Source organism: Eptatretus burgeri, chromosome 26, assembly GCF_056783735.1.
Source record: "Eptatretus burgeri isolate ZD-2024b chromosome 26, Ebu_testis_v1, whole genome shotgun sequence".
In the NCBI taxonomy this organism is placed as follows: Eukaryota; Metazoa; Chordata; class Myxini; order Myxiniformes; family Myxinidae; genus Eptatretus; species Eptatretus burgeri.
The window spans coordinates 98,269-121,095 of record NC_140986.1 but is presented as its reverse complement, the minus strand read 5'-3'; the positions used below and the strand labels follow the sequence as shown (position 1 = coordinate 121,095).

Genomic DNA, 22,827 nt, shown 5'->3' with positions numbered 1-22,827 from the left:
TGTTAAAAGAAAGCCGTGTTTGTGTTAAAAAAAATCATGTTCGTGTTCAAAAAAGCCATGTTAGTGTTAAAAAAAGCAGTGTTCGTGTTCAAAAAAGCCATGCTTGTGTTCAAAAAAAGCCGTGTTCGTGTTATAAAAGCCGTGTTCGTGGTATTAAAAAAAGCCGTGTTTGTGTTAAAAAAAAAAGCTATTTGTGTTTAAAAAAAGCCGTGTTCGTGTTCAAAAAAAGCCATGTTTGTGTTTAAAAAAAAGCCATGTTTGTGTTTAAAAAAGGCCGTGTTCGTGTTCAAAAAAGCCATGTTTGTGTTAAAAAAAAAAGCCAGATTTGTGTTCAAAAAAAGCCGTGTTCATGTTGAAAAAAGCCATATTTGTGTTAAAAAAAAAGTCGTGTTCGTGTTCAAAAAAGCCATGTTTGTGTTAAAAGAAAGCCATGTTTGTGTTCAAAAAAGCCATGTTTGTGTTAAAAAAAATCATGTTTGTGTTTAAAGAAAGCCATGTTCGTGTTCAAAAAAGCCATGTTAGTGTTAAAAAAGCAGTGTTTGTGTTAAAAGAAAGCCATGTTCGTGTTATAAAAAACAGAACATTGGAAAGATTCCTTGGTGGATTTCATTGTTGTTCTTGAGGAAATCCTGGAAGAGAGAAAAGCACAATTAGGAAGTTTAAAATCTTGAAACAGAACTGTATATTTTGAATATTTAGTGCTTTTCATGTTGCGAAAACCTCTCAAAGAGTCATTGGTCTTGAAGAAATGAGAGTACGACTTGTATACCTGCAGAGCTTGTAGAACACGTTACCCCACGCAGCATTCAAGTATCTACTGTACTTCAATTAAAGTAGGATACAGTATTTACCGGTGTATAAACGGCACTTTTTATTTTCCAAAAAAGATAAGAGTTAGAGGTGCGGTTAATACACGGGTTTAAAAAAATAATTGTCTTAAAATCGATCAATGCTCAATTTCAATGATATTCCTCAAGGCCCGGTCACACCTTGACGTTTTAGCCAACGTATGCCGATTTTTGAATTTTTTTTCTAAAACGCTGGCACACGTTGAATACGTTATGGGTAAGTTTTGATAACATTGAGAGCACGCTGAAAAACACTGCCATACGTCGTCGTACATTGGCTTTAAACGTTGTACTTTTCGGTTGTCCTCAAATTTTTTCATGCTTGAAATTTCACGACGTATGCCGGCGTATGACTCACACGTTCCGCTACGCTGGCCACAAGTTGTATGCACGGTCTGCGATCGTTGACAGATGTCAACACATGCTACTTGTAAGGTAATCATAAGTTGAGACACGCCGAGGTAATGTTAAGCGTACCCGAAACTTATTTCTAACCTATGATTAACGTGTTGTTGGCACGTTACGCGATCGTTGCCACACATCGACAGACGTTACTTTTAAGTTACTCATAGGCTGAAAGACGTCGGTATAATGGATCGTCCTTGCGTCAGCGTCCACGGCCACGGCCAGGACACTTATTTGCAGCATTCTTCAAACTTTTCTTCGGCATGACGAGGATGTTCACACTTCGATGTCGAGCTTGGCTATGATTCCAATTGTCCATCGGCAGAGTCTATTTAAAATAGTCGAGTTTGAGCGTTTTAACACGTTCAGAAGAAACGCTTCAAATTTCCAAACCCCAGCGTCAAAAAACAAAGGTGAGTGACAGCAATTTAAATCGTTCATTGTAAACAATGAAAATAGCAGAGTGGTACCGTTTAAAAGTCGTTGAGTGTAAAAAAAAAATCGAATTGTTGAGCGCAAGCGTCTACTTTCAATAGTGGAGTTTGAGCGATTTAGCACGTTCAATAGAAACGATTAAAATTTCCGAGCGCCAGCGTCAAAAAACAAAGGCGAGTGACAGCAATTTAAATCGTTCATTGTAAATAATGAAAATAGCTGAGTGGTACCGTTTAAAAGTCGTTGAGTGTAAAAAAATCCAATTGTTGAGCGCAAGCATCTACATTCAATTGTGGAGATGCAGCCATTTAAATCGTTGAGTGGCAGCCTATGAACCTACCCGTGGACACGCGGACGCAAGGAGGATCCATCATAACCCACACCCTCCCCCTCACACTCACCTACTACTGCCAACATGAACAAACTACTACTAATACTAATACTAATACTGATACTGATACTGATACTGATAGTTACTGCTGACATGGACATCGACTCAAAAAGGACTCGAAAACACTGTTGGGTTCCCCTTTTATGAGCAGCATTTTTATATACCAATTCCCAAAACCGCTGGGAACACGTCTTTATATGGCAGTTGTAAGCTAGAAACACATTAATTTTTTTTTTTTTTGTCGACCGGAAGACGTCATTGGAATACGTCTACATACGTCGATGTGTGTTGGGACTACGTAAAGAATTGGTTCAAAGCACGTCAAACATAAGTTAGAAATAAGTTTCGCGTAAAAAAGACATTACCGCGACGTGTTTCGACTTATGAGTAGCTTATAAGTAGCCTTTGTGGACGTGTGTAAGCGTCCACATATCGTGTGTAAAACTTATCCCCATCGCATTCGGAACGTGTGTCATACGCCGAGTACATCGTAAAATTTTGAACATGTTTAAAATTTCTTGACGTACTCTACTTACTACGACGTATGATAGCATACTTTAGCGTTCTACTCACGTATACCAAACTTACTCATACCGTATTTGACGTGCCCCCAACGTTTTAGACACATTTTTCTTAGGTCGGCATACGCCGGCAAGATCGCCAAGGTGTGACCGCGATGTTGTCACTTCCATTTCTACGGCAGTTATGATTCGAATCGTTGTGCGTCAGCCTTTTAATAGGCTACGTCACGACATCGTCGGCGATGCGTGCAACGCACTATGCCGAAGTTAGACTATCGTTGGGCATAGGTTGTGTAGGCCAACAACAGGTTCAGCATTCGTTGGTATAAGTTATCTATAACACAACGAAACGTTCTGTGTCCATTACTAATATGTTATGCATACGACCAACTCGTTATGAATACGTCCGAATCTTAAAAAAAAACATCAAAAGTTCAACGTCAGCCAGCGTTTTACATACATTTTAATACGTTGCCATCGCTGGCTAAAACGTCAAGGTGTGACCGGGCCTTTATGAACACTTTTGTTGCAGTCGGAACTGCTGTTAAGCTCAAGCTCCGTTTAAATATTGAAAATCGGTTCAGGTTAATAGTTGGTACAGCATTTTATTATCCGTGTTGGGAAATTAAATAAATAAATAAATGGAGACACACACCGGTAGAGTTGAGGTGTGTCGAATATATAGAGCAGCTAATGCAGCAGCTAATGTTCGGAGCTGATGTGATTATGAACTTGTCTTGACTGGAGAGAACGGATTTTAAGGAAGACCCATCAGCTTTCGCAAATTGCCAAACAAGTCTGTGCCTTGGGGATTCTTCATTCACTGTCCAAGAGATGCCCACAATATATATATATATATATATATATATATATATATATATATATATATATATATATATATATATATATATATATATATATATATATATATATATATATATATATATATATATATATATATGGTCTGAGCTCATATAAGAGCGAGGAAATAGAACAGATCAGGACAGAACAGAACAAAGTGAACAGAAGGAGAAAAGGGAAACACCAGCAGCAGGGTGGAAGGAGAAATGTAACGATACGGACAAAGGATGCAGGTAATGATAAGGGGCAGGGAGAATTGAAGTGGTGGACAAGATGGATAAATCAGCAAAATTTTGGGAGGGGTCGGGGTGGTTTAATGTGTGTCAAAAATATTATGGTTTTGGATGAGGGATGACTTGAGATGGTGGTGAGCAGCTGTCTTGAAGACCTGGGGGGAAGAATGAGATTTCAGAGTATGGAAGGAGGTTCCACAGGCATGAAAAAAGAGGAATAAATGAGTGGAGGTGGGCAGTGGTTCTGGATAAAGGCAGTTTCATGAAGAGAGGGTTGCTAGTGGACCATGTGCGTCCCGCAGAAACCTGGGGTGGGGGTTGACAAAGCACGGAGATAGCAGAGGGTGCAAGACCAGACATGAAGCAAAAGAAGACAGAGAGACCACCGACCTGTCTGCAATGGCAAAGTGACAGGTCCATAGACTCAGCTTCATCGTGAGAGATTACAATGATCTTGAAAGCCTTGGTTTCCAGGGTGTCAAGCTGAGCAAGATGTGAGGCAGTGGTGCCAACCCAGAGGAGAGAGTAGTCCTCCATCAAGCGATGGATTGAAGCCTTGGAGGTGGATCGGAGCTCAGGTGTGCCAAGTAAGGACTTTGCATGACGGAGGAAGCCCAGTCGGTGTCTGGCTTTGGAGGCCAACTTCGAAATGTGGCTTTCCCAAGAGAGGTCATGGCTGAGAGTGAGACACAAGAGTTTGAATGACTGAACCTCTTTGAGAGGGTTTTAAAGAAAATAGATGACAGGGTTTACGGAACGGTCCTCTTTGGAGAGAGAGAGTGTGTGTGCGATTTCTCAGAATATTCCAAATGTTTGACCAGTTTGTGATTCTACCTCAAGGTTTGAGGAGAGGGAAGAGGCCGCTGCATGTTTGTCAGAGGATGAGGGATGTCATGGCAGAAAGTTGAGTCATCAGCAACAGGAAAATGAGGGTTTTCTCGAGAGCCAGTGAGATCATTGATGAAGACAAGGAATAACATGGGGATTTGAACAATGCCTTGCGGTACTTCAGTCTTGACAGGGAGAGGATATGAAAGGGTTCCGTTGAGAGACACACGTTGGGTACGAGAGTGGAGGAAGTCAGGAATCGAAGAGTGGAGTTGGCCTTGGATTGCATGGGCAGACAGTTTGGAGAGCAAGGCGGGATGTCAGACTATCGAAAGCTCAATCAATATATGTCCAGAGTCGGCCCTAATCTCATGTCTGATATTAAGTGCCTCCATCCATTGTTGTGAGAGTAGAAACAGCATGCCCAAGGTGAAGTGACCAGATCTGAATCCAAATTTATGATCTGAGATGAGGCTGTTGAAGAAAAGGAATGATGTTACGTCAATCAGTGCGATGATAGATTCCATGACCTTGCTGATGATTGGAAGCAAGCTAATTGGTCTGTAGTTAAGGGGATACCGTTTTTTGCACCTTTTTCGCTCTGTAATTCTGTGATGTTAGCTGATTTCCAAGCAGGTGGAAGATAACCGAGCACAAATGAAAGGGTGAAAAGGGCAGAGAGGGGATGTGTAAGCGCAGCATAGCAGGTTTTTAGGACACGTGGGCTGATGCCGTCTGGACCAGTTGCAGAATCTGAGTCGAGGGTTTCCAGAAACTTTTTCACCTTCTCAGATACAAAAGACACAAAACTCAGTTCCAGCTGAGTATGACTGGGAAGGATGGGTACAGAGAGCGAGGGGTGAGGAACACATGATTCTGAAGCAAACACAGAATTGAGGAATTCAGCCTTCTCACAAGTGGAGTCAGCTGTGGTGCTACTGAAGTGAGGGAAGGGATGGAAGGGTAGTTTACACTAAAGACAGACTTTACAAGGTGCCACCCGATTTTATGGGAGATAGACCAATTTGAACGGTCATTCTTGAGATAGGACAGATGTTGTTTTCTGGCTCTCCTGAGAGTAGACACACACTTGTTGTGGGCTTTGTGGAATGATTTCAGGTTGCCTTGGGTTAGATTTGTTTTCCAGGAGAAGAATCCAAGTCTTTTTTTTTTTAAAGCAAATGCCTATGAGTTAACATCAGGGGTAGTTGATACTTTTTTTGTATACCTTGTCGAGGCTCGTATGAGAGCGAACACACAACGCACAGCAAGGGGGGGGGGCATGAGACAAGACGGGTGGGAGTGGGAAGGATAAAAGAGTGGAGAACAGAGACATTAGGAGATCTATGGAAGGGAGAGGGATGGGGCGGGGAACATGAGGACATTACAAGATGGACATTGCAGGGACTTTCAGGAAGGAAAGCAGGGAATTGAAGGAGGTGGGCTTGGGTAGATTATCGGGGGCAGAAAAGATCGAGGATTTGGATGGGGGATGATAAGAGGTGCTGGTGAACAGCTGTTTTGAAGGCCTGGAGGGAAGAATGGGATTGAATAGAGAGAGAGAGAGAGTTTATTCCAAAGGCGGGAAAAAAAAGAGGACTGAAAGAGTGAAGGTGAGCAGTGATTCGTGATTTTGGTAGTTTTACAAGAAGGGGGTTTTTGGCAGACCTTGAGCACCCTGCTTATCTCAACATACGGTCAAAAGAGCCTGGAGGAGCTGAGGAAGGACAGGAAAAGTTTGAGAAAAAAGTTTGAATTAGAAGGTCCAGTAATGAACGGTTGCCATTTGGGGAAGTTTTTTTGGAAAAGAAAGAGACTGAGTAAGTCGTCATTTCACAGAACGACTGAGCTGCTCACCTTCATAGATAACTATGTGAACTAACAGTAATTCAACTGGCATGTGCCAATTGCATGAGGAAAAGTGAACATGGTTAAGCAGAAAGCAGATCCTCAATAGTTCCGAAGAGAGCTTCGCATGGAGTCAATGGATTTTTGGAGGGTGGGGGATCGTAGAGAGTGAGGGGGGAGGGGGTAGTGCACAAAAATAAAGACTTTAAGTGGAGGCACACAAGACTAAATCTGTGACATAGACATGGGAGTGAGCAGTGAATGGCACAGATTGTGGTGAAGGGAGAAACGAACATACACCCCCACCAGTTGTGGAATCAAGCCCGTCACAGCAGAGGACACAATAACCAGGGACACACAAAGAAGAGTCTGGAACATCCTGTGAACGAAATGTTTCCATAAGACATGCATTATTTTTATCTGGGTTATCTGCAGAAACCTGGATGGACACACTGGTGAAGCTGGAGTGGACCTGACCGAAGTTTAGAGAGGGGAAAGCACAGACAGGCGAACAATGGCGGAGTTGAGAAGGGACCGGGTGAGTGGAGATGCAATGCACAGGGACCGGGTGAGCAGGGACCGGGTGAGCAGGGACAGTGTGTTTTTTGGACACGAGTTGGCCTTCACGACAAGTCTGATTACATTTCTGTAAACCCAGTTGTAATCAGAGGAAAAACAAACAAACAAACAAGAAAACGGAGTGAAAACTGAGTGCTCCCTTCCTCCGGCACCCAGCGATGGCGTCATGCATTGTCTGGATATGGAATTGGGAAGGAGCGGAGTGCAAAAGGCCCATAAAGGGAGTAACTGCTGAACCTCAAGGCCCATTTTAAAGGGGAGTCGAGCATCAATGTAGCTTGAGTGTGAGCGAGGATTTGTTGGGAATATTTTGAAAGAGTCTGACACATGTTCACTTTTGCAAGACGGCTGAAAATATTTGCATGTCCCATGACTCCCAACAACACGAGAAGATGTTTCTCCCAAAATAACATTGTAAGCCATCTCCAGATGGCTCGCCGTACCTCCAGTAAGCTCGCCGTACCTCCAGTGAAGACCGAGTCGCTTCCAATCGCCTTTCCACTTTGAGAAGAGACACAGCTTCTTCAGGAACCTCGAGGCCCATTTTCATGAAGAATTTTGTTTCTTGTGTTTTGTCAAAAATTTGTGGGTCAAAGTTCACCAACAGCTGTCCCGTTTGAGGGTGTTGCACAAGAAGTGTGGCTTGTAGTGCTGGAGGATGTGACAGCATATAATCACAATCATCATTGAAGTATACTTTGCAATAAATAAATTCATCGCATGTTTCCTGAGGATTTGGCTAACTCCCAAATACTTTTATCATGTGCTACGTCGTCCTTGAATGCACTACTAGTACTACTTCGTTAACCGTCCTAATTAGTCCCAGCATATTTCCACATTTCCGAGCCAAACATCCTCAGGAATATGGTTTAGCAAACAGGGCAGAAGAACAAAGTAATGAGTTCAAAGGATGCATGGCTTTGTTCCTGCAACTCCCTCCTGCCTAAACTCCCAGAATCCAGGCTGACTGCACAACTCAACTAGTTTTATTCCTCTTTTCTCCTGTTTGTAAAAACTGCCTTTCTGAGACTGATCAATCTTCCAGAATTGAAGCAGGCTGTGCACTACCACCTCAGGTCATCCTTCATCCCAACCAGCTATCTTTTTCTCCCACCATTAACCCGACTGAGTCTTAATCCACGAGATATTCGTACCTTCACACAGATTCGGTGGGATTGAAAAAAAATGGCTACAGTGTCGCCAAAAACGTTGTAATCGAGCAAAGGAAGATGCTTCAGAACTGTCAGCCATGTCAGCCACCCTCAAGCATCGATGCTCTTACCCCCCTCCCCAAAACCCCCCACAACCCACCAGAAGTCCTCCCCCAAAACCTCTGATATGGCATATAATGGCACTTTATTCATCCAGAACTAGATGTAGTGTTGTCCCAGACATCAGTGTCCTTGGCCGCCTCCAAGGTTAACGGACCTGAATTTATCTGCTGTAAAGGGCATAGTCCCGAATGCTTTATTAACCTCCGCCATCTTCGAAGATGGAAGGAGGTTAGTTTTCATCCCTTTCTGTTTGTTTGTTTGTTTGTTTGTGTGTTTGTTTGTTTGTGAACAGTATTACGGAAAAACTCCTCGACGGATTTTGACGAAACTTGGTGGGGGGGTTAGGTATGGTCCAAGGATCATGACATTAAATTTTGGACTTGGCCCAACCCCCCCCCCCAAAAAAAATTGTCAGAGAAATTTTTTTTTTTTTTTGCATTTCTACATGTTTTAAGTGATTTCCAACCCCCCCCCCCAAAAAAAATTGTTACCACCCCCAAAAAAAGTTCGAGAATTTTTTTTTTGCATTTCTACATGTTTTAAGTGATTTCCAACCCCCCCAAAAAATTGTTAGAGAAAAAATTTTTTTTTTGCATTTCTACATGTTTGAAGTGATTTCCAACCCCCCCCCCACAAAAAAAAATTGTTAGAGAAAAAAAATTTTTGCAACTTTTTTTTCAACAAAATTTCGATTTCTTTTTTTTTGCATTTCTACATGTTTTAAGTGATTTCCAACTCCCCCCCCCCCCCCCCAAAAAAATGTTGGAGAAAAGAACTATGACTGTGAGCACTCTTGACATCATATTTAATGAATAAGATATCAGGTTCACTTGAGTGACCCAGCAGTATTGGCGGCGGAGGTTTTGCACTCTCCCGAGTGCTCCCCCTCTAGTTCAATATGTCAGCATGGGTTGTAGGTGCCATTGATGAACCGATTCCAGACAGTTTTGTGCCCCTACCGAATTTGAAGTGCTGTCCATTTGTCAGGACATCATTCAACTCGTTTTGAGGGGTCAAAAACAAACGCCAAAGTCTCTGAGTTTGGTGATGACAATCAGACATTTTATCCGGTTCATCATAGCTGTTGAATTTGATGAAGAGTGATGGTCACTGTGCATCACGAGACTGTTGTACGTCTTGAAACTTTTTTCGGTGAAGTAAGAATTCACAAGCTCGCTAATAACATTCCAGCTGGATTTTCAAAAAAGACCCCCGACAAGAATAGTTTGGGATAATATTGATTTTGGCGAGGAAACCCAAACTGGACGTGGCGCAACACCACCGCACGAATGGTCTGGAGGTTCAGCGGGTGGTGAATGCTCTCGCAGATGGCTCCGAAAGAGTATATTTGAAGAAGGGAAACAGGTCGCTGAAGATTCCACCATTGAGTATTATATTCAAAAGAAAAGACATGGCCCCTTGAATCCTGGCATCACACCGGAATGCTCGTTGAAACAGGAAAAGCATGGATGAAGTTGTGAAGGAAGGATGGTTGTGAAGGTTGCCATTCCCATTGAAATGGCATTCATCTGCTGTAAATATGTGGACACCGGGCTCCGCTTGATCCTGGGATGGTCTGGGTTTCATACAATCCTTCAGGCAGACGAGGTTCTCGATGAGTCTGGCCAACTTTATCTGCCCGTCGGCGAATCTTCACCGATTGATTTGTCAACAATTCATACAATCCTGATGAAAAGTTTGGAGATGGCCAACTCTTTCCAATTCAATCACGTTGTCATTGTCTGTTACAAGGCTATATATGCGAAAGTCCAGGAGACTTGTTGGAGCAATCACCGGTTATCTCACAATGTCGTGGCTGGAATGCGTGAACTCCACACCTGCATGGCATTTCTCGCAGTGATCGGAAAGCGTTTCATGTGATGTGATGATTGAAGCCCAGGCAATCATAGGATCCGTGAATGGTGTCATCTCTGGCCACCGCTACAATCGGTCAATCTGGTGTCAAAATTTCTGAACGAAAGTCTTCACCGCTTGAGGTTCCACAAATTCCTTGATTCCTTATCGGATGGTGAAGTGAGCCACATCATCGCAGTGATGCAGGAAATGCTGCGTTCGTCGATCGGACGGAATTTGAAGCTGTTCTGTCCATGCATGACACTTCTGGTGAGAGATGGGGACAGACAAATCCTGCATTCACCTTCTCGTCTTCCTCCTGGGAAATGGTCGAGATACTTCTCTTCATTCGATCCACTTGTGAATCTGACTGGAGCCTACATCTTGCTGCGGTCAGCTCATGTTGCCAAGGTATTTTGCATACGATCGTGTGAACTACACGAGGTATTTGACATTGTATTGGGTCGAGATGGTCGCAATGTGCACAACACACCCTGCGTGAACGTGGTGAGTGGACTGTTCGGCGTCAAGACAAACAGGCATTTGCTTCGATTGCCTGCCATCAGGCTGTTGAGCAAACTGTAAATTGAGACTCAAAGACATCCACAGGCATCACGAACTTCAGTCTGAATCGCGGAGCTGTTCATCAATGGATTCCAGTGGAAAATGAGCGTGCCGTGATTGCCCGCCGCCGTCAAGATCTGGCTGGATGTCATTCCGACCCTCGTAATCAGAGAAGGATTTAGACAGGATCCAAACTAAGAGGGATGAGGGTCATGTAGAAAGCCTGATATCAACAACAAAGTCCATTGTAAACGCTTTGAACCATGTGTGGACCTGGTGTGCATAAGTTCAGGGGTTGTCGCCCGTCGTGACATCAAAAATGATATCCGAAATGCCCAGGAATTGGGTGAATGTCTGGGAGAACATTTTGTGAATTCTCGTTTAATGACCACCGGATGTAAACTTTTACTCCATCCTGAAAAACCAGAAGCTGAAAACATTCACTTCACAGGTGAAAACAACATTCTCAAGTAAAATCAAGCAAAGAGATAATTTTTCATTCTGATCGCACTCTGGTCGCGCGGCTCCTCATTATCCGTAGAGACTCGCCAATTAGATAGGAGATAAGTTTCATCATATTCTCTCAGTCCGGTTTCGCTCCCTCTTGCGGGTTCAGATGGCGGCATGGCGAAGACGGACAAATCTGTTTGACTGCATTTGATGGAGAGCAAGGTGGAGAATGTTGTCGTCTCATTCCCGAGTGACACAGCTTTAATTTTCGATGGCATGGCTTTTGTTCAATATCTCAACATTTCAGAAGTACAGTGGGTTGTTTTTATGTATGGTTCATGACTTCTCCACCGGGATTAATTTGGAATCAGTGATGTATCAACGAGGGTGGTTGCGGATTAGTTGTTGAAAAATCGCTGTTTTTCCATCATGATAATTATTTTAATAAAGCAAGGACAACTTCACTGTTTTGAATTTTGAAAGTATGTTCTCCACTCTTCAAGTTCAATGAGTACAGTCACTCATGTATTAGTGGTGTTGGAGATACGAGTCCTTAAAAATGGTCGAATTGCTAAAAAGCGGCTTTTTGGACCCTGGTCGCAAAGTTCAACACCCCACGGAGCCGTGTTTAACGGAGATTTCACCGGAGAACTTCATACCCAGGGAGACCATCACATCGTTGTCTATTCATCTGCGAAATTTCAAGGAGCACCTTCGGTCATGGAACGAAACCCCATTTCCCACCCGCTGCACACGACCTGTGTGTCCATTCCTCATGGAATCAAAAACATCTTGGCTGACCTCCATGAAATTTTTCATTTGTGCTTCGGGTTTTCTTCTGTTGAAATTCTCCCTAAACGAGGCTGAGGAGCCTCGAAATGTGAAGCGCGACAGAGAAAAAGGAGAAGAAGATGTTTTTCGTCCTGGCAGGGTGTCACCCCACCAGCAAAGCCACTTAAGGGTGTCGGTTTAGTGCCAAGAGTCAGGTTATGAACATAAAATAAATAATCCCCCTCGACCCCTCCCCCAGCAACAGTGCGGGGAGACGACTTGCGATTTTCACCTGTTCAGGTGAAACAGTGCAAGTGGTTGATCCATGGACCCTGCCAGAGGGACGGTGTATTGTGCGTGGGGAAAGGATGATGATTCGGAAAACAAATCTTCCCAAAGGGAGTGGGTATTGACTCGTGTAGAGAATAAAAAACATCTTACCAAAGGAAATTGGTCCAAATCTCTTCTTCCAATCTGTGTGATGCGAATCCACGTAACGCTTCAGAACATGTGCAGTGTTGTCGTGCATCGCGAGAGCCTTCTTTCCACTTTCTGATGAAAGCACCAATGGCATTTTCTGCAAACAAGTTGTGTCAATAACAGTGCAAATATCATTGTACAAGTGCGTTGATGCTTTTCAGCTGAAGTATTACTTTGTTAGATACTAGGACATCAGCCAAAGGGTGATTTCGTCAACCTGTCTGTCAGGTCAGGTTCGATCTGTGACCTGCTACAGGTACCATGTAAACCTGTACTAACCTGTTCCATGATCGGGTTGTCGGCGACTAAACCGTCTCCCCCACCAGGTTTTCTGGTGAGGAGGGTGTTTGGATATGGACACCCAGCAGGATTAAAAACAAAACCTGTCAAAGGGCGGAGGAGCTCATTGTGAGCCAACGGCCATCCATATCTAGTGCCCAACTGTGTCTGCGGACGTCCTCCTGCAGTTGGGTCACTTCTTATTAGGAGGTTGGTGGCAGGATTTGCACTCCGGCCACCGTAAAACCCTTCATTCCGCAAAACGCAAAAACGCAAAAAAATCTGAAAACTCACTCCGTGGGAGTACCTCCTGTGCAGCTTCCCTTCGCAGGGCAGCTCACCGGATGACGGGATTGGGGCAAAGCCTTCGGGACCCCCAATCTTTGATAGGAGGGAAACCACGGGGTAACATCCCTGGGTCAGATTGCGGGAGAGTGTGTCGGAGTGGTGCTGAGGTGTCGTCCACCAGACGGCGGTCTCCTTGGGTTAACCTGAGGCGGTCCCTTCGGGTGGGTGCCTGGAATGTCCTATCCCTAAGAGAGGATGATCACCTGTCTCTGTTATCATCTGAGCTCAAGCGTTTGGACATCGGGATTGCAGCTCTCTCTGAGGTTCGGAGACCGGATTGCGGCGAGATAATGGTGGGTGGTTACACCTACTATTGGTCTGGCCGCTTTGATGGTTACCATACCCAAGGAGTTGCTGTAGCTGTGTCCAATAAGCTGACCCCAATGATAATTGAGGTAACACCGGTCAACGAGCGTATTATGAGATGAAGGATTCGTCACTCCTTAGGTGTCATTTCCCTGGTCTCTGTTTATGCTCCGACTGAGGCGAGTGATCTCACCGTGAAGGATGCATTCTACGCCACACTCGAGTCTGTGGTTGATCAGTGCCCCAGACGAGATACACTTCTAGTCTTGGGGGATTTCAATGCATCGACTGGAACTGATAGGGACGGTTATGAGGTGTGTTGGTCCCCATGGGTCAGGAACTATGAACCAGAATAGCACTAAGTTCCTTGACTTTGCAAGAAGTCATGGACTTAGGGTGGCTGGTTCATGGTTTCAGCACCCACAAGCTCATCGCTGGACTTGGTATTCCAACGCTGGCGGTGTGGCAAAGGAGATTGACCATGTCCTCATTGACGGTCGTTGGAGGATGATCCAGAACTGCAGGGTCTACCGGAGTGCTCAGTTCCTCAATACTGACCACAGGCTTGTTGTAGCAACTCTAAAGCTGCACCTTAAATCCTGGAGAATGGTACCATCCCAGCCGAGGCTGGATGTTGCCAAGCTCAGGGATGAGAGAGTAGCTGAGGAGTTTGCGAACAGGCTGAGTGGACACTTGGGGGGTCTGGGTGCTTTGGGGGTCCTGAAGAGTTGTGGAGCGCCTTCAAGACCACCGTCCTTGATGTTGCCGGTGGATGCCTTGGAGCTCACCGCAGGGCAAAGAAGAATTTTGTCTCTCAAGGGACAATGGATACCATTGACCAGAGTCGCAGGGCCAGGCTGAATGGCAGAGCTGAGCTGTTCAGGGAGCTGAGGTGTAAAACTGTACGTGCACTGAGGGTGGACAAGGAGGCCTATGTGCGAGGAATCTGTGAGGGGTAGAGCATCACCTGTGGACAGGTGATTCTCGTTCCGCTTACAGGGGAATTCGCGCATTACGTTCATCCAAGCCCATCCCTCGGAGCACTACAGTTCGAGCAGAGAGTGGTAGGCTCTTGACAGAGGAGTCTGAAGTGAAGGCCCGCTGGGCCGGTTACTTTGAGCGGTTGTACCAGGCTGATCCCCCAACTGTCGAGTTGGACGTCAAGGGTGTTACAATCCCTGTTGCTGACCCTCGAATCAACTGTGGTCCACCTACGCTTGTGGAAACACGGGCTGCGGTGAACCAGTTGAAACGGGGCAAAGCTCCAAGGATCTGTGGCATCCATGCTGAACTTCTCAAGGCTGGTGGAAACGCAGCACTCGTGTCGTTGCATGCAGTTTTGTGCTCTGCCTGGAACACAGGCATCATCCCAACTGACTGGAAGAGGGGTCTTGTTGTCCCTCTCTGGAAAGGGAAGGGTGATCGCCAAGACTGCAACAACTACCGAGGGGTGACGCTGCTCTCAGTGCCGGGCAAGGTCTTTGCTCGGATAATTCTCGATAGGGTTCGCCACCATCTGCTTGAGCACCAGCGTCCAGAGCAGTCAGGCTTTACACCAAAGAGGTCAACGATTGACCGTATCCTTGCACTTCATGTCCTCACCGAACGCAGACGAGAGTTTCGGCAGGGGCTGCTTGCAGCCTATGTTGATCTCTGTAAAGCGTTCGATTCAGTGAATCGGGATGTCCTCTGGAGGATTCTTGGTCTTCGTGGGGTGCCACCAAAACTAATCGATCTGATGTCTGAACTCTACTCTGGTACTGAGAGTGCTGTGAAGTGTGGTGGTACCACCTCTGACTTATTTCCAGTTGTTACTGGAGTTCGTCAGGGATGTGTACTTGCCCCCACACTTTTCAGCACTTGTATGGACTGGATTCTAGGGAGGATGTCGGAGAGATCAAGTTGCGGTGCGTCATTTGGGAATGTCAAGATCTCGGACCTTGACTTTGCAGATGATGCAGTCATCTTTGCGGAGACTTTAGACATCCTCTTGGGGGCCCTCGAGGTGCTGAATGAGGAGTCGGAGCCGTTGGGATTACGGGTTTCTTGGGTCAAAACTAAGATCCAGGCTTTCGGTGACATCTTGGATGCTGCTGTCCTGTCTGTGTCTGTTTGTGGTGAGGATGTTGAGGTCGTGGAGAGATTCACTTACCTTGGCAGTGATATTCATGTCTCTGCTGGCTGCGAGTCAAAGGTCAATAGACGTCTGGGTCGGGCCTGGGGAGTCATGGATTCACTGGATCATGGGGTGTGGCGTGACCGGTACCTGTGCGGGAGGATGAAAGTCCGAGTCTTCAGGACCTTGGTGCTTTCAGTCTTGCTCTACGGATGTGAGACTTGGACTCTGACCAGGGATCTGAGACAGAGACTTCAATCCTTTTGCACCAGGTCTCTTCGGAGAATCCTTGGCTATCGCTGGTCGGATTTTGTGTCCAACGAGCGGTTACTGAGAGAGACTCAAATGAGATTTGTTACCTGCATTGTCCGTGAGCGTCAGCTGCGGCTGTATGGACATGTGGCTCGTTTTCCTGACGCTGATCCTGCTCACCAGATTCTCTCAGCGAGGGAGCCTCGTGAGTGGAGGAGGCCGATGGGCCGACCACGATCCTCATGGTTTCAGCAGGTTGGTCGGCATCTCAAGGAGATGGGGATGGGCCAGGCATCTGCCTGGGGGATGGCCAGACGGAGGACCCTGGAGTACCGGAGGAAAGTGGACGCAGCGACGCGCTGCTCCGGCGCATGCTCCCATACCTGACCTGACCTCACCTAAAACACTTCCCTATTCCCACTGAGGAATGGGATCGGGGATCATTTAACATTACCTTTCACGTCCATACAAAGACTTAGACACGACAGAGCGATTTTTTTAAAAAAAACATTTTTTTCAAAATTTTCAAAAAATTCAAACCAAAATCAGACAACATGTCAGAAATCCATAAATTCAGCATCTGTGAAAACCTACATGGAATTGTTCTTGCGGATATTTAAGGTGCGCGATGAGATTACGAGCCCAAAGTATTCTTCCTTCAGTTGGAGTTGTATCTCTTTGACGTGGAGGATCATGCTTTTCGTTTTCAAAAATCTGTGTTTTTATCAGAGGATGGGAGAAGGACATAAACATATCAATGTGGATTCATGTGTTAAAATGAATTAAAGCTTTTTCATTGCAATTTTGGTGACAAAAACCAATTGAACTCCAAAATAATAATTTTTACACCACTCCAAGGAAGTGCAAGAGTGGAAATTGGGTGTTTGGGTTAATTAAAACACCTGCTCTTGATCCACCTGCCACATTCTCATATAGCAGCGGCCAAGGGCTGAAAAAACCACCATACCCCTCCCGACGGTAGAACAAAACAAGACCTCTTTAAATTATTCACATGGATGTTTATTAATGGAAAAGGATGGTTGTCCATTTCCAGAAAGGTGAGTAACCATTTCAATTAACCCCTTCTACCCCAGAGCCTGTCAGATTACGGGTGGAATTATAAAAGCATTTTCACCTTAGTACAGCAAAAAAGAACCAAAAAAAACTTTCACGATTTTCTTTGTAGGACATGACAGGAAACAGAATTATTCTGATTACATACCTTAAAATGCTTTTTGGCATGTGCTTTAACACTTCAGTAATTTTTTGAATTTTCTGACATACTTTTCAAATCATTCTTTGGAAATTTTCCATATGTGTGATAAATGCAGATCTCTTGTAACTTAGACAGAGGACGGACATCTTATGTCACAACTGAGGGTAATTCAGGGGTAGCATGTGGTATTTAAAGGGATTATTCAGCCCATTATTTCAGGGATCGATTTCCTGATAAAATCTGGCGAGGCAAATGATGTCATCCTGGAAGCACAGATAAGATTTGTTTGAGATAATGTAAAGTGAAGCCACAACTGTTAAGGTACATGTTTTAAAAAACACTGGATCTCATGCTGATTCACCCTTTACAATCCAAACTAACTGCAAAATATGTTGCTTTTTAAATTTATCGCCATGTCCCAGGAACTGCAATTGAACTTCATATAAACAGTTCCTCGTGTCTACAAATTCAGTGTGTCCGTTGAGAGACATGTTCAGTAGATCTACAGTGATAGAATTACCGACATGTACAGCATATCTTTTCAGCATCTAACACATTGGACTCTTCAGGTTCGAAACCGACTGGAAGAGCAACAGAATTTGGGCAGTCGACACAGTCACATATTTCAATGCATTTCAGTCCTGCAAGCAGACGTGGGCACTTTGCAGCATCCTTGCAATTACCATCTTTACAAAAAGAGGTGTGTTACATCTTGGACTTCGGCGGGGGCAGAATCCTGTGTCAACATGATCATCTGCATGCCATTTTCACCCTGACTGTTGACTGTTTCATACCATTTCACCCTGACTGTTTCATCCACTGTTGCATGGTTCATCCAAATTTGGCTTTGGGATGTGACTGCTGCACCAGATACGGGTTTGGAATCTGGCTCTGAGAGCATGCTGTCGGAATGCATCTTCCGTGGGATGCAGTGGGGCAGCCGGTTTATCACTTGTAGTGGGCAAGTCGGTACTCAAGTCATTTCTGTGTTTGAGAGCACCTTCCCTTACGACCATACAGCCAAAGTGCAGAGGTGCAAGCACTTTCCAACCACTTCTCCTGATCAGAGCCAGAGACATCACGAAGTCCAGCAACCAAATGTCCAGACTCGCATTGACTTGACAGTGTAGAGAATGCAGTTTTCTTCCCTATCCGGAAAAGTGCGCCGGTCGAGTCACATCCCGTCAGTGCATGAACTGCAGGAAGGCATTGGAAAATATCACTGCCAAGGTTTTCAGCAATGGAATGTACAGGGATAAACCGCTCTGTTGTGGTGTATCTTCCACCATGGCCAGCATGCATGAACACCTGCTCACTCAAAAGTCCTTGGTTCATATAATACAGGAGTATCACGAGTACATCAGTGTCATCGCTGCGAATGAAGGTCCTGGATACTTGGGAAGAGAAGCTTATTGCGTGGAGAACCATCCTTGTATCAGCCTCTTCTTGTGTACTGTAAAGATCCAGCAAAGACTCATGGCCAGTATTGGAAACTTTCACCACTTCTTGACTGTTCCGAATCCCCCCTGCCACAACAATGGACTTGCCATATGGAATTCTGTCCTGCCCATTTTCAGTCACATACTGACTGACAAATGCAACAACATCTGACTTGTTTCCTGGTCCCTTCAGAAACTGTCTGAAATGGGGGTACTGTCCTGTTGCCAAGGATGAGGTGTGTCTGCACGACACTGGTCACTGAGCTGCCTCGACGTTCTCTTTCGCTGGCTTTTATGGATGATGTGTTGTCATATCTGTCAAATACTAATGTAACTGTATTGGCTCCAAAAACTTGGTTTTTCAAAATTCTGACCACCATCTTGAATTTCCCACCGAAGTCATGATGCATTTGGACCCCAAGACCAAATGTAAGTGGAATGTGTGTTGAGCACGAGAGGGAAATAATATTATGATATATGGCTGGTACTCCAAGTAAATCATTTCCTGTGTTACCTTCGGAGACACCAGATGCATCATCAAAATCATGTTTGGATGTACACCAGGAAATAAAATCTATCAACAGGTCGGGAAACAAAATATGATCTGCATTTCTCAATCTGTAACCGGTTACTCGGTTCATACTTACGCGACTGAAATGTGATGCCATTCGCAGCTTGGCGTATTATACCTGCAGCTCTGCGTGGAATTAAATGACTTTGATTGCCAACCTCTTGTGCATCGTTTACCGGTCCAAATTCTCCTTGCTCACTCACTTCGACACGTAATTCATGCACCCTTCTGAGTGCATCCCCAACAGTCACCATATTTGAACACACAAAGTCAGATTTCCCTGTTTGAGAAATAAACACGATCCTATCACCATCATGGCGTCTCGGTTTTTCAGCTTCAGCTTCCATGATAATTCTTGCCCTTGGTTATGTCCACTTGCTTGTAGGATCTCGACAAACCTGTTTTGTAACTCAGACAACAATATTACTGACTTTTCGTGGGAAAATACCGGATGTTCCAGTTCCTTACACAGCTGGAGAAAGGCACGGTCATAAGTGAGGGGTTAATTCAGACAGTTTTACACGTTTTAGAAGTGGACAACCATCCTTTTCCATAACTGGACATTCATATTATTCATTTAAAACAGGTCTTGCTTTGTTCTACCACTGGGAGGGGTTACTGATTTTTAGGGCCTTTTTAGCTCGCCTGTTCGAAGAACCGAGAGCTATAGCGATACCCCCGGCGTGAGCGAGAGCGTGAGCGTGAAAATGTTAAATTTTTTGTATTACGGAAAAACTCCGACGGATTTCGACGAAACTTGGTGGGGGGGTTAGGTATGGTCCAAGAATCATGCCATTAGATTTTGGACTTGGTCCCCCCCCACCAAAAAAAATTGTTAGAGAATTTTTTTCTTTTTGCATTTCTATATATTTTATGTGATTTCCAACCCCCCCCCAAAAAAAATTGTTGGAGAAAAAATGTTTTAGCAACTTTTTTTTCAACAAAATTTCGATTTCTTTTTTTCTACACGTTTTAAGTGATTTCCAACCCCCCCCACAAAAAAAATTGTTCGAGAAAAAAAATGTTTTTGCAACTTTTTTTCAACAAAATTTCGATTTCTTTTTTTTGCATTTCTCCATGTTTTAAGTGATTAGGATTTCGACGAAACTTCGTGGGGGGGTTAGGTATGGTCCAAGGATCATGCCATTAGATTTTGGACTTGGTCCTCCCCCCCAAAAATTTTAGAGAAAAAAAATTTTTTTTTTGCATTTCTACATGCTTTCAGTGATTTCCATCCCCCCCCCAAAAAAAAATTGTTAGAGAATTATAAAAAATATTAATTATTAGACGTCTTAAAAACGATAAATGTATAAACAGGCGAGCATTGGGTGGCTTTGACACCAACTCTGGTTCATGGGCTGGCCGCTGCACTACCAGCCTTGCCGGCTCCACTGATTCTCCCACTTCTTGCCCCTCATCCTACCTCTGCTCTTAGCACTTCAATGTCTTCTACTTCAGTATCAGCTCCCCGTCTGTTGTCCCAAACTGTGTGGTTCTAACATCTGTGTTCTCCATTCTAACCTAACAGATATCTCACTCTCAATCGGTACACTCATCACCACAAACATGCTCCTTCCTTCCTCTCAGCACACGTCCCCCTCTTCCCAACCCCTCAAATCTTGTACCTCCCCCTACCCGCTCCCTTCTTCACCATACCTCCACCAAATCGTTTCCCCTCCCTCTCAAAGCAACCTTCACACTCTTCCCCCTCAAGCTTCTCAGGACAATGAATCACGTGCAGCATTTATTTATGAGAAAACTAAAACAGTTTGTGCACAAGTGAAAGAAAAAGAGAGTAATTCAGTGTCCATACCTTTTTTATGTTCTCAACTTCATTGAAATAATGTTGCAAGATCCGTTCAGCGACACGGATTACTTCTGGCAAAATGCAAGGAATGTTCAGATGTTCAAATCTGAGACAAGGAAGATTTCCCAATGGGAAGTACATTTCCAGTGATTACTCATTTGCATAAAATAATAATGCCAGGAAACAAATGATACTCGCCAAGTTATAGTCCAACCAAACCGGTGTAGCAGAAGAAAACAATCACGCGTCATCAAATCGGAGCATCATTGATCAATACATTCCTGGTCAATCACCGACCTTCGCAGCAAAAGTAGAGCTTGTGAGGTTGAAATAATTTTCACAAAGAAAGACTTCATGAACTCTTGAAGTTGGATCAACATGAGATGTAAAGAAAGAATGAATAAATTATTCGTTCAATGCTTCATAAAGGATAATTCCAAAATTGAATCCACATTTTCAATTTTAAAATGCTCCATTATTAGTAGCAGAAGGGCACTCGGAAGAGCGCACACCTCCGCCAGGTAACGCCTGACCTCCGAGAACACACCGGGCCCAATACATGTTTGAAATATCGACCTATGAGTCGTTTTTGGCCCGATCTCTCAATGGTGAAGAATCACTTTAAAAATTAAATAATTCTTGTTTCCGGATTGGGATTCGGATCTTCACCAAAATTGAATCAATTCCTCCTTGTCGCCCAATGTGTCGAAGTTTCGTCCGAATGTGTCCACAACTTTTTGACATCTGTCCACAATCCCAACCCTGAAGCGTGCCGGAGGTGTCGCACTTTCGTCATACCGGCTGCAATGACGAGTTCAATCAAGTCGCAACTTCTGGGAATGTGGGAAAAGAGAGAGTTGTAAAATAGGGGATCCTGAGTAAATTTTATTTTTTTTTGGTATACACTATCGGGCTCGTATTAGAGCGAACACACAGAAACGTACAACAAGAGTCGAAGTAGACAAGAGAGGAGAGAGAGGGAAGGTAAAAAACAGTGTGGAACAGAGACATGAGGAGGTCTGTGGAATGGAGAGGGATGGGGTGGTGTACACGACACCACAGGGACTTTCAGGAAGGAAAGCAGGGAATTTGAAGGAGGTGTGTTTGGGGTGGATTGGTGGGGATGAAAAATATCATAGTTTTGGATGGGGGAAGATGAGATGGTGGTGAACAGCTGTTTTGAAGATCTGGGGGGGAAAAGTCGAAATGAAGAGAGTGTGGGAGTTTGTTCCAAAGGTGGGGGGAAAAAAGAGGAATGAAAGAGTGAAGGTGAGCAAAAATTCTTGATTTTGGTAGTTTTACCAGAAGGGAGTTGCTGGCGGACATTGAGTGCCCCGCAGAAATATTGGAGGGACGTATCGCAGACAGAGCCGGGGGGGGGCGAGACCGGAGAGGAGACGGTAGAAGACAGAAAGACCACCGACCTGCCTGCGGTGAAAGAGTGAGAAACCCAAACACTCAGCCTCTTCACTGGAGATACCGATGATCCGAAATGTCATGGTGTCCACAAAGTGAAGCCGAGAAAGGTGAGAGACGCGAACACAAGCAAGAGAGGAGAGCAGTACTCCATCAGGCTGCGGATGAAGACTTTGTTTGTCGTCAGGAGCTCAGGTGGGCCGAGGAAGGACTTTGCACGATGGAGGATTCCCAGTCGGTGACTGGCTTTGGAGGCCAGGTTGGAAATGTGGCTTTCCCAAGAAAGATCATGGCAGATCGTGAAATCCAGAAGCTTGAAGGAAAGGACTTCTTCTCGAGGATTGTTGAGATCGGAGATGGTGTAGGTTTCCAGACGGTCCTTTCAGAGACATCGTGAGGGTGTGAGATTTGTCATGGTTGAAAGACATGTTCCACGTGTTGGACCAGTTTGTGATTTTATCCAGATCTGCAGTGAGTGAAGAAGCTGCTGCTTGCCGGTCTGAGTGATGACAGATGGTACGGCAGAGGGTGGAGTCATCAGCAAAGAGATAAAGAGGATTTTACAGAGAATCAGAGAGATCATTGATGAAAACCAGAAAAAGAACAGGACTCACGACGCTGCCTAAGCCTTAAGGACCTCCAGCTTGGACAGGAAGAGGGGATGAGAGAACGCTATTAAGGACCACACGTTGGCTGCGACAGGAGAGGAAGTCTGTGAGCCATGAGTGGAGATGT

At 44.7% G+C, this 22,827-nt stretch overlaps 1 protein-coding gene across 6 annotated transcripts in view; it reads right to left on the bottom strand.

Annotated features, from left to right (window-relative positions):
* LOC147007759 (dynein axonemal heavy chain 17-like) overlaps window positions 1-22,827 on the bottom strand; it is a 552,046-nt gene that overhangs the window by 484,401 nt on the left and 44,818 nt on the right. For 2 of the 6 annotated variants that reach the window (XR_015053906.1, XR_015053908.1), the window contains exon 2: window positions 6,949-7,600. Coding sequence is in view for 1 of the 6 variants with exons in the window: in XM_085866447.1 (XP_085722573.1) it covers window positions 20,683-20,782; window positions 20,974-21,056 (183 nt within the window). In the remaining 5 variants the exon portion in view is untranslated. Of the gene's footprint in view, window positions 1-6,948; window positions 7,601-18,755; window positions 20,783-20,969; window positions 22,711-22,827 lie in introns of those variants that run through there. The other 4 variants (XR_015053910.1, XR_015053909.1, XM_085866447.1 and 1 more) reach the window with 4 other exon arrangements.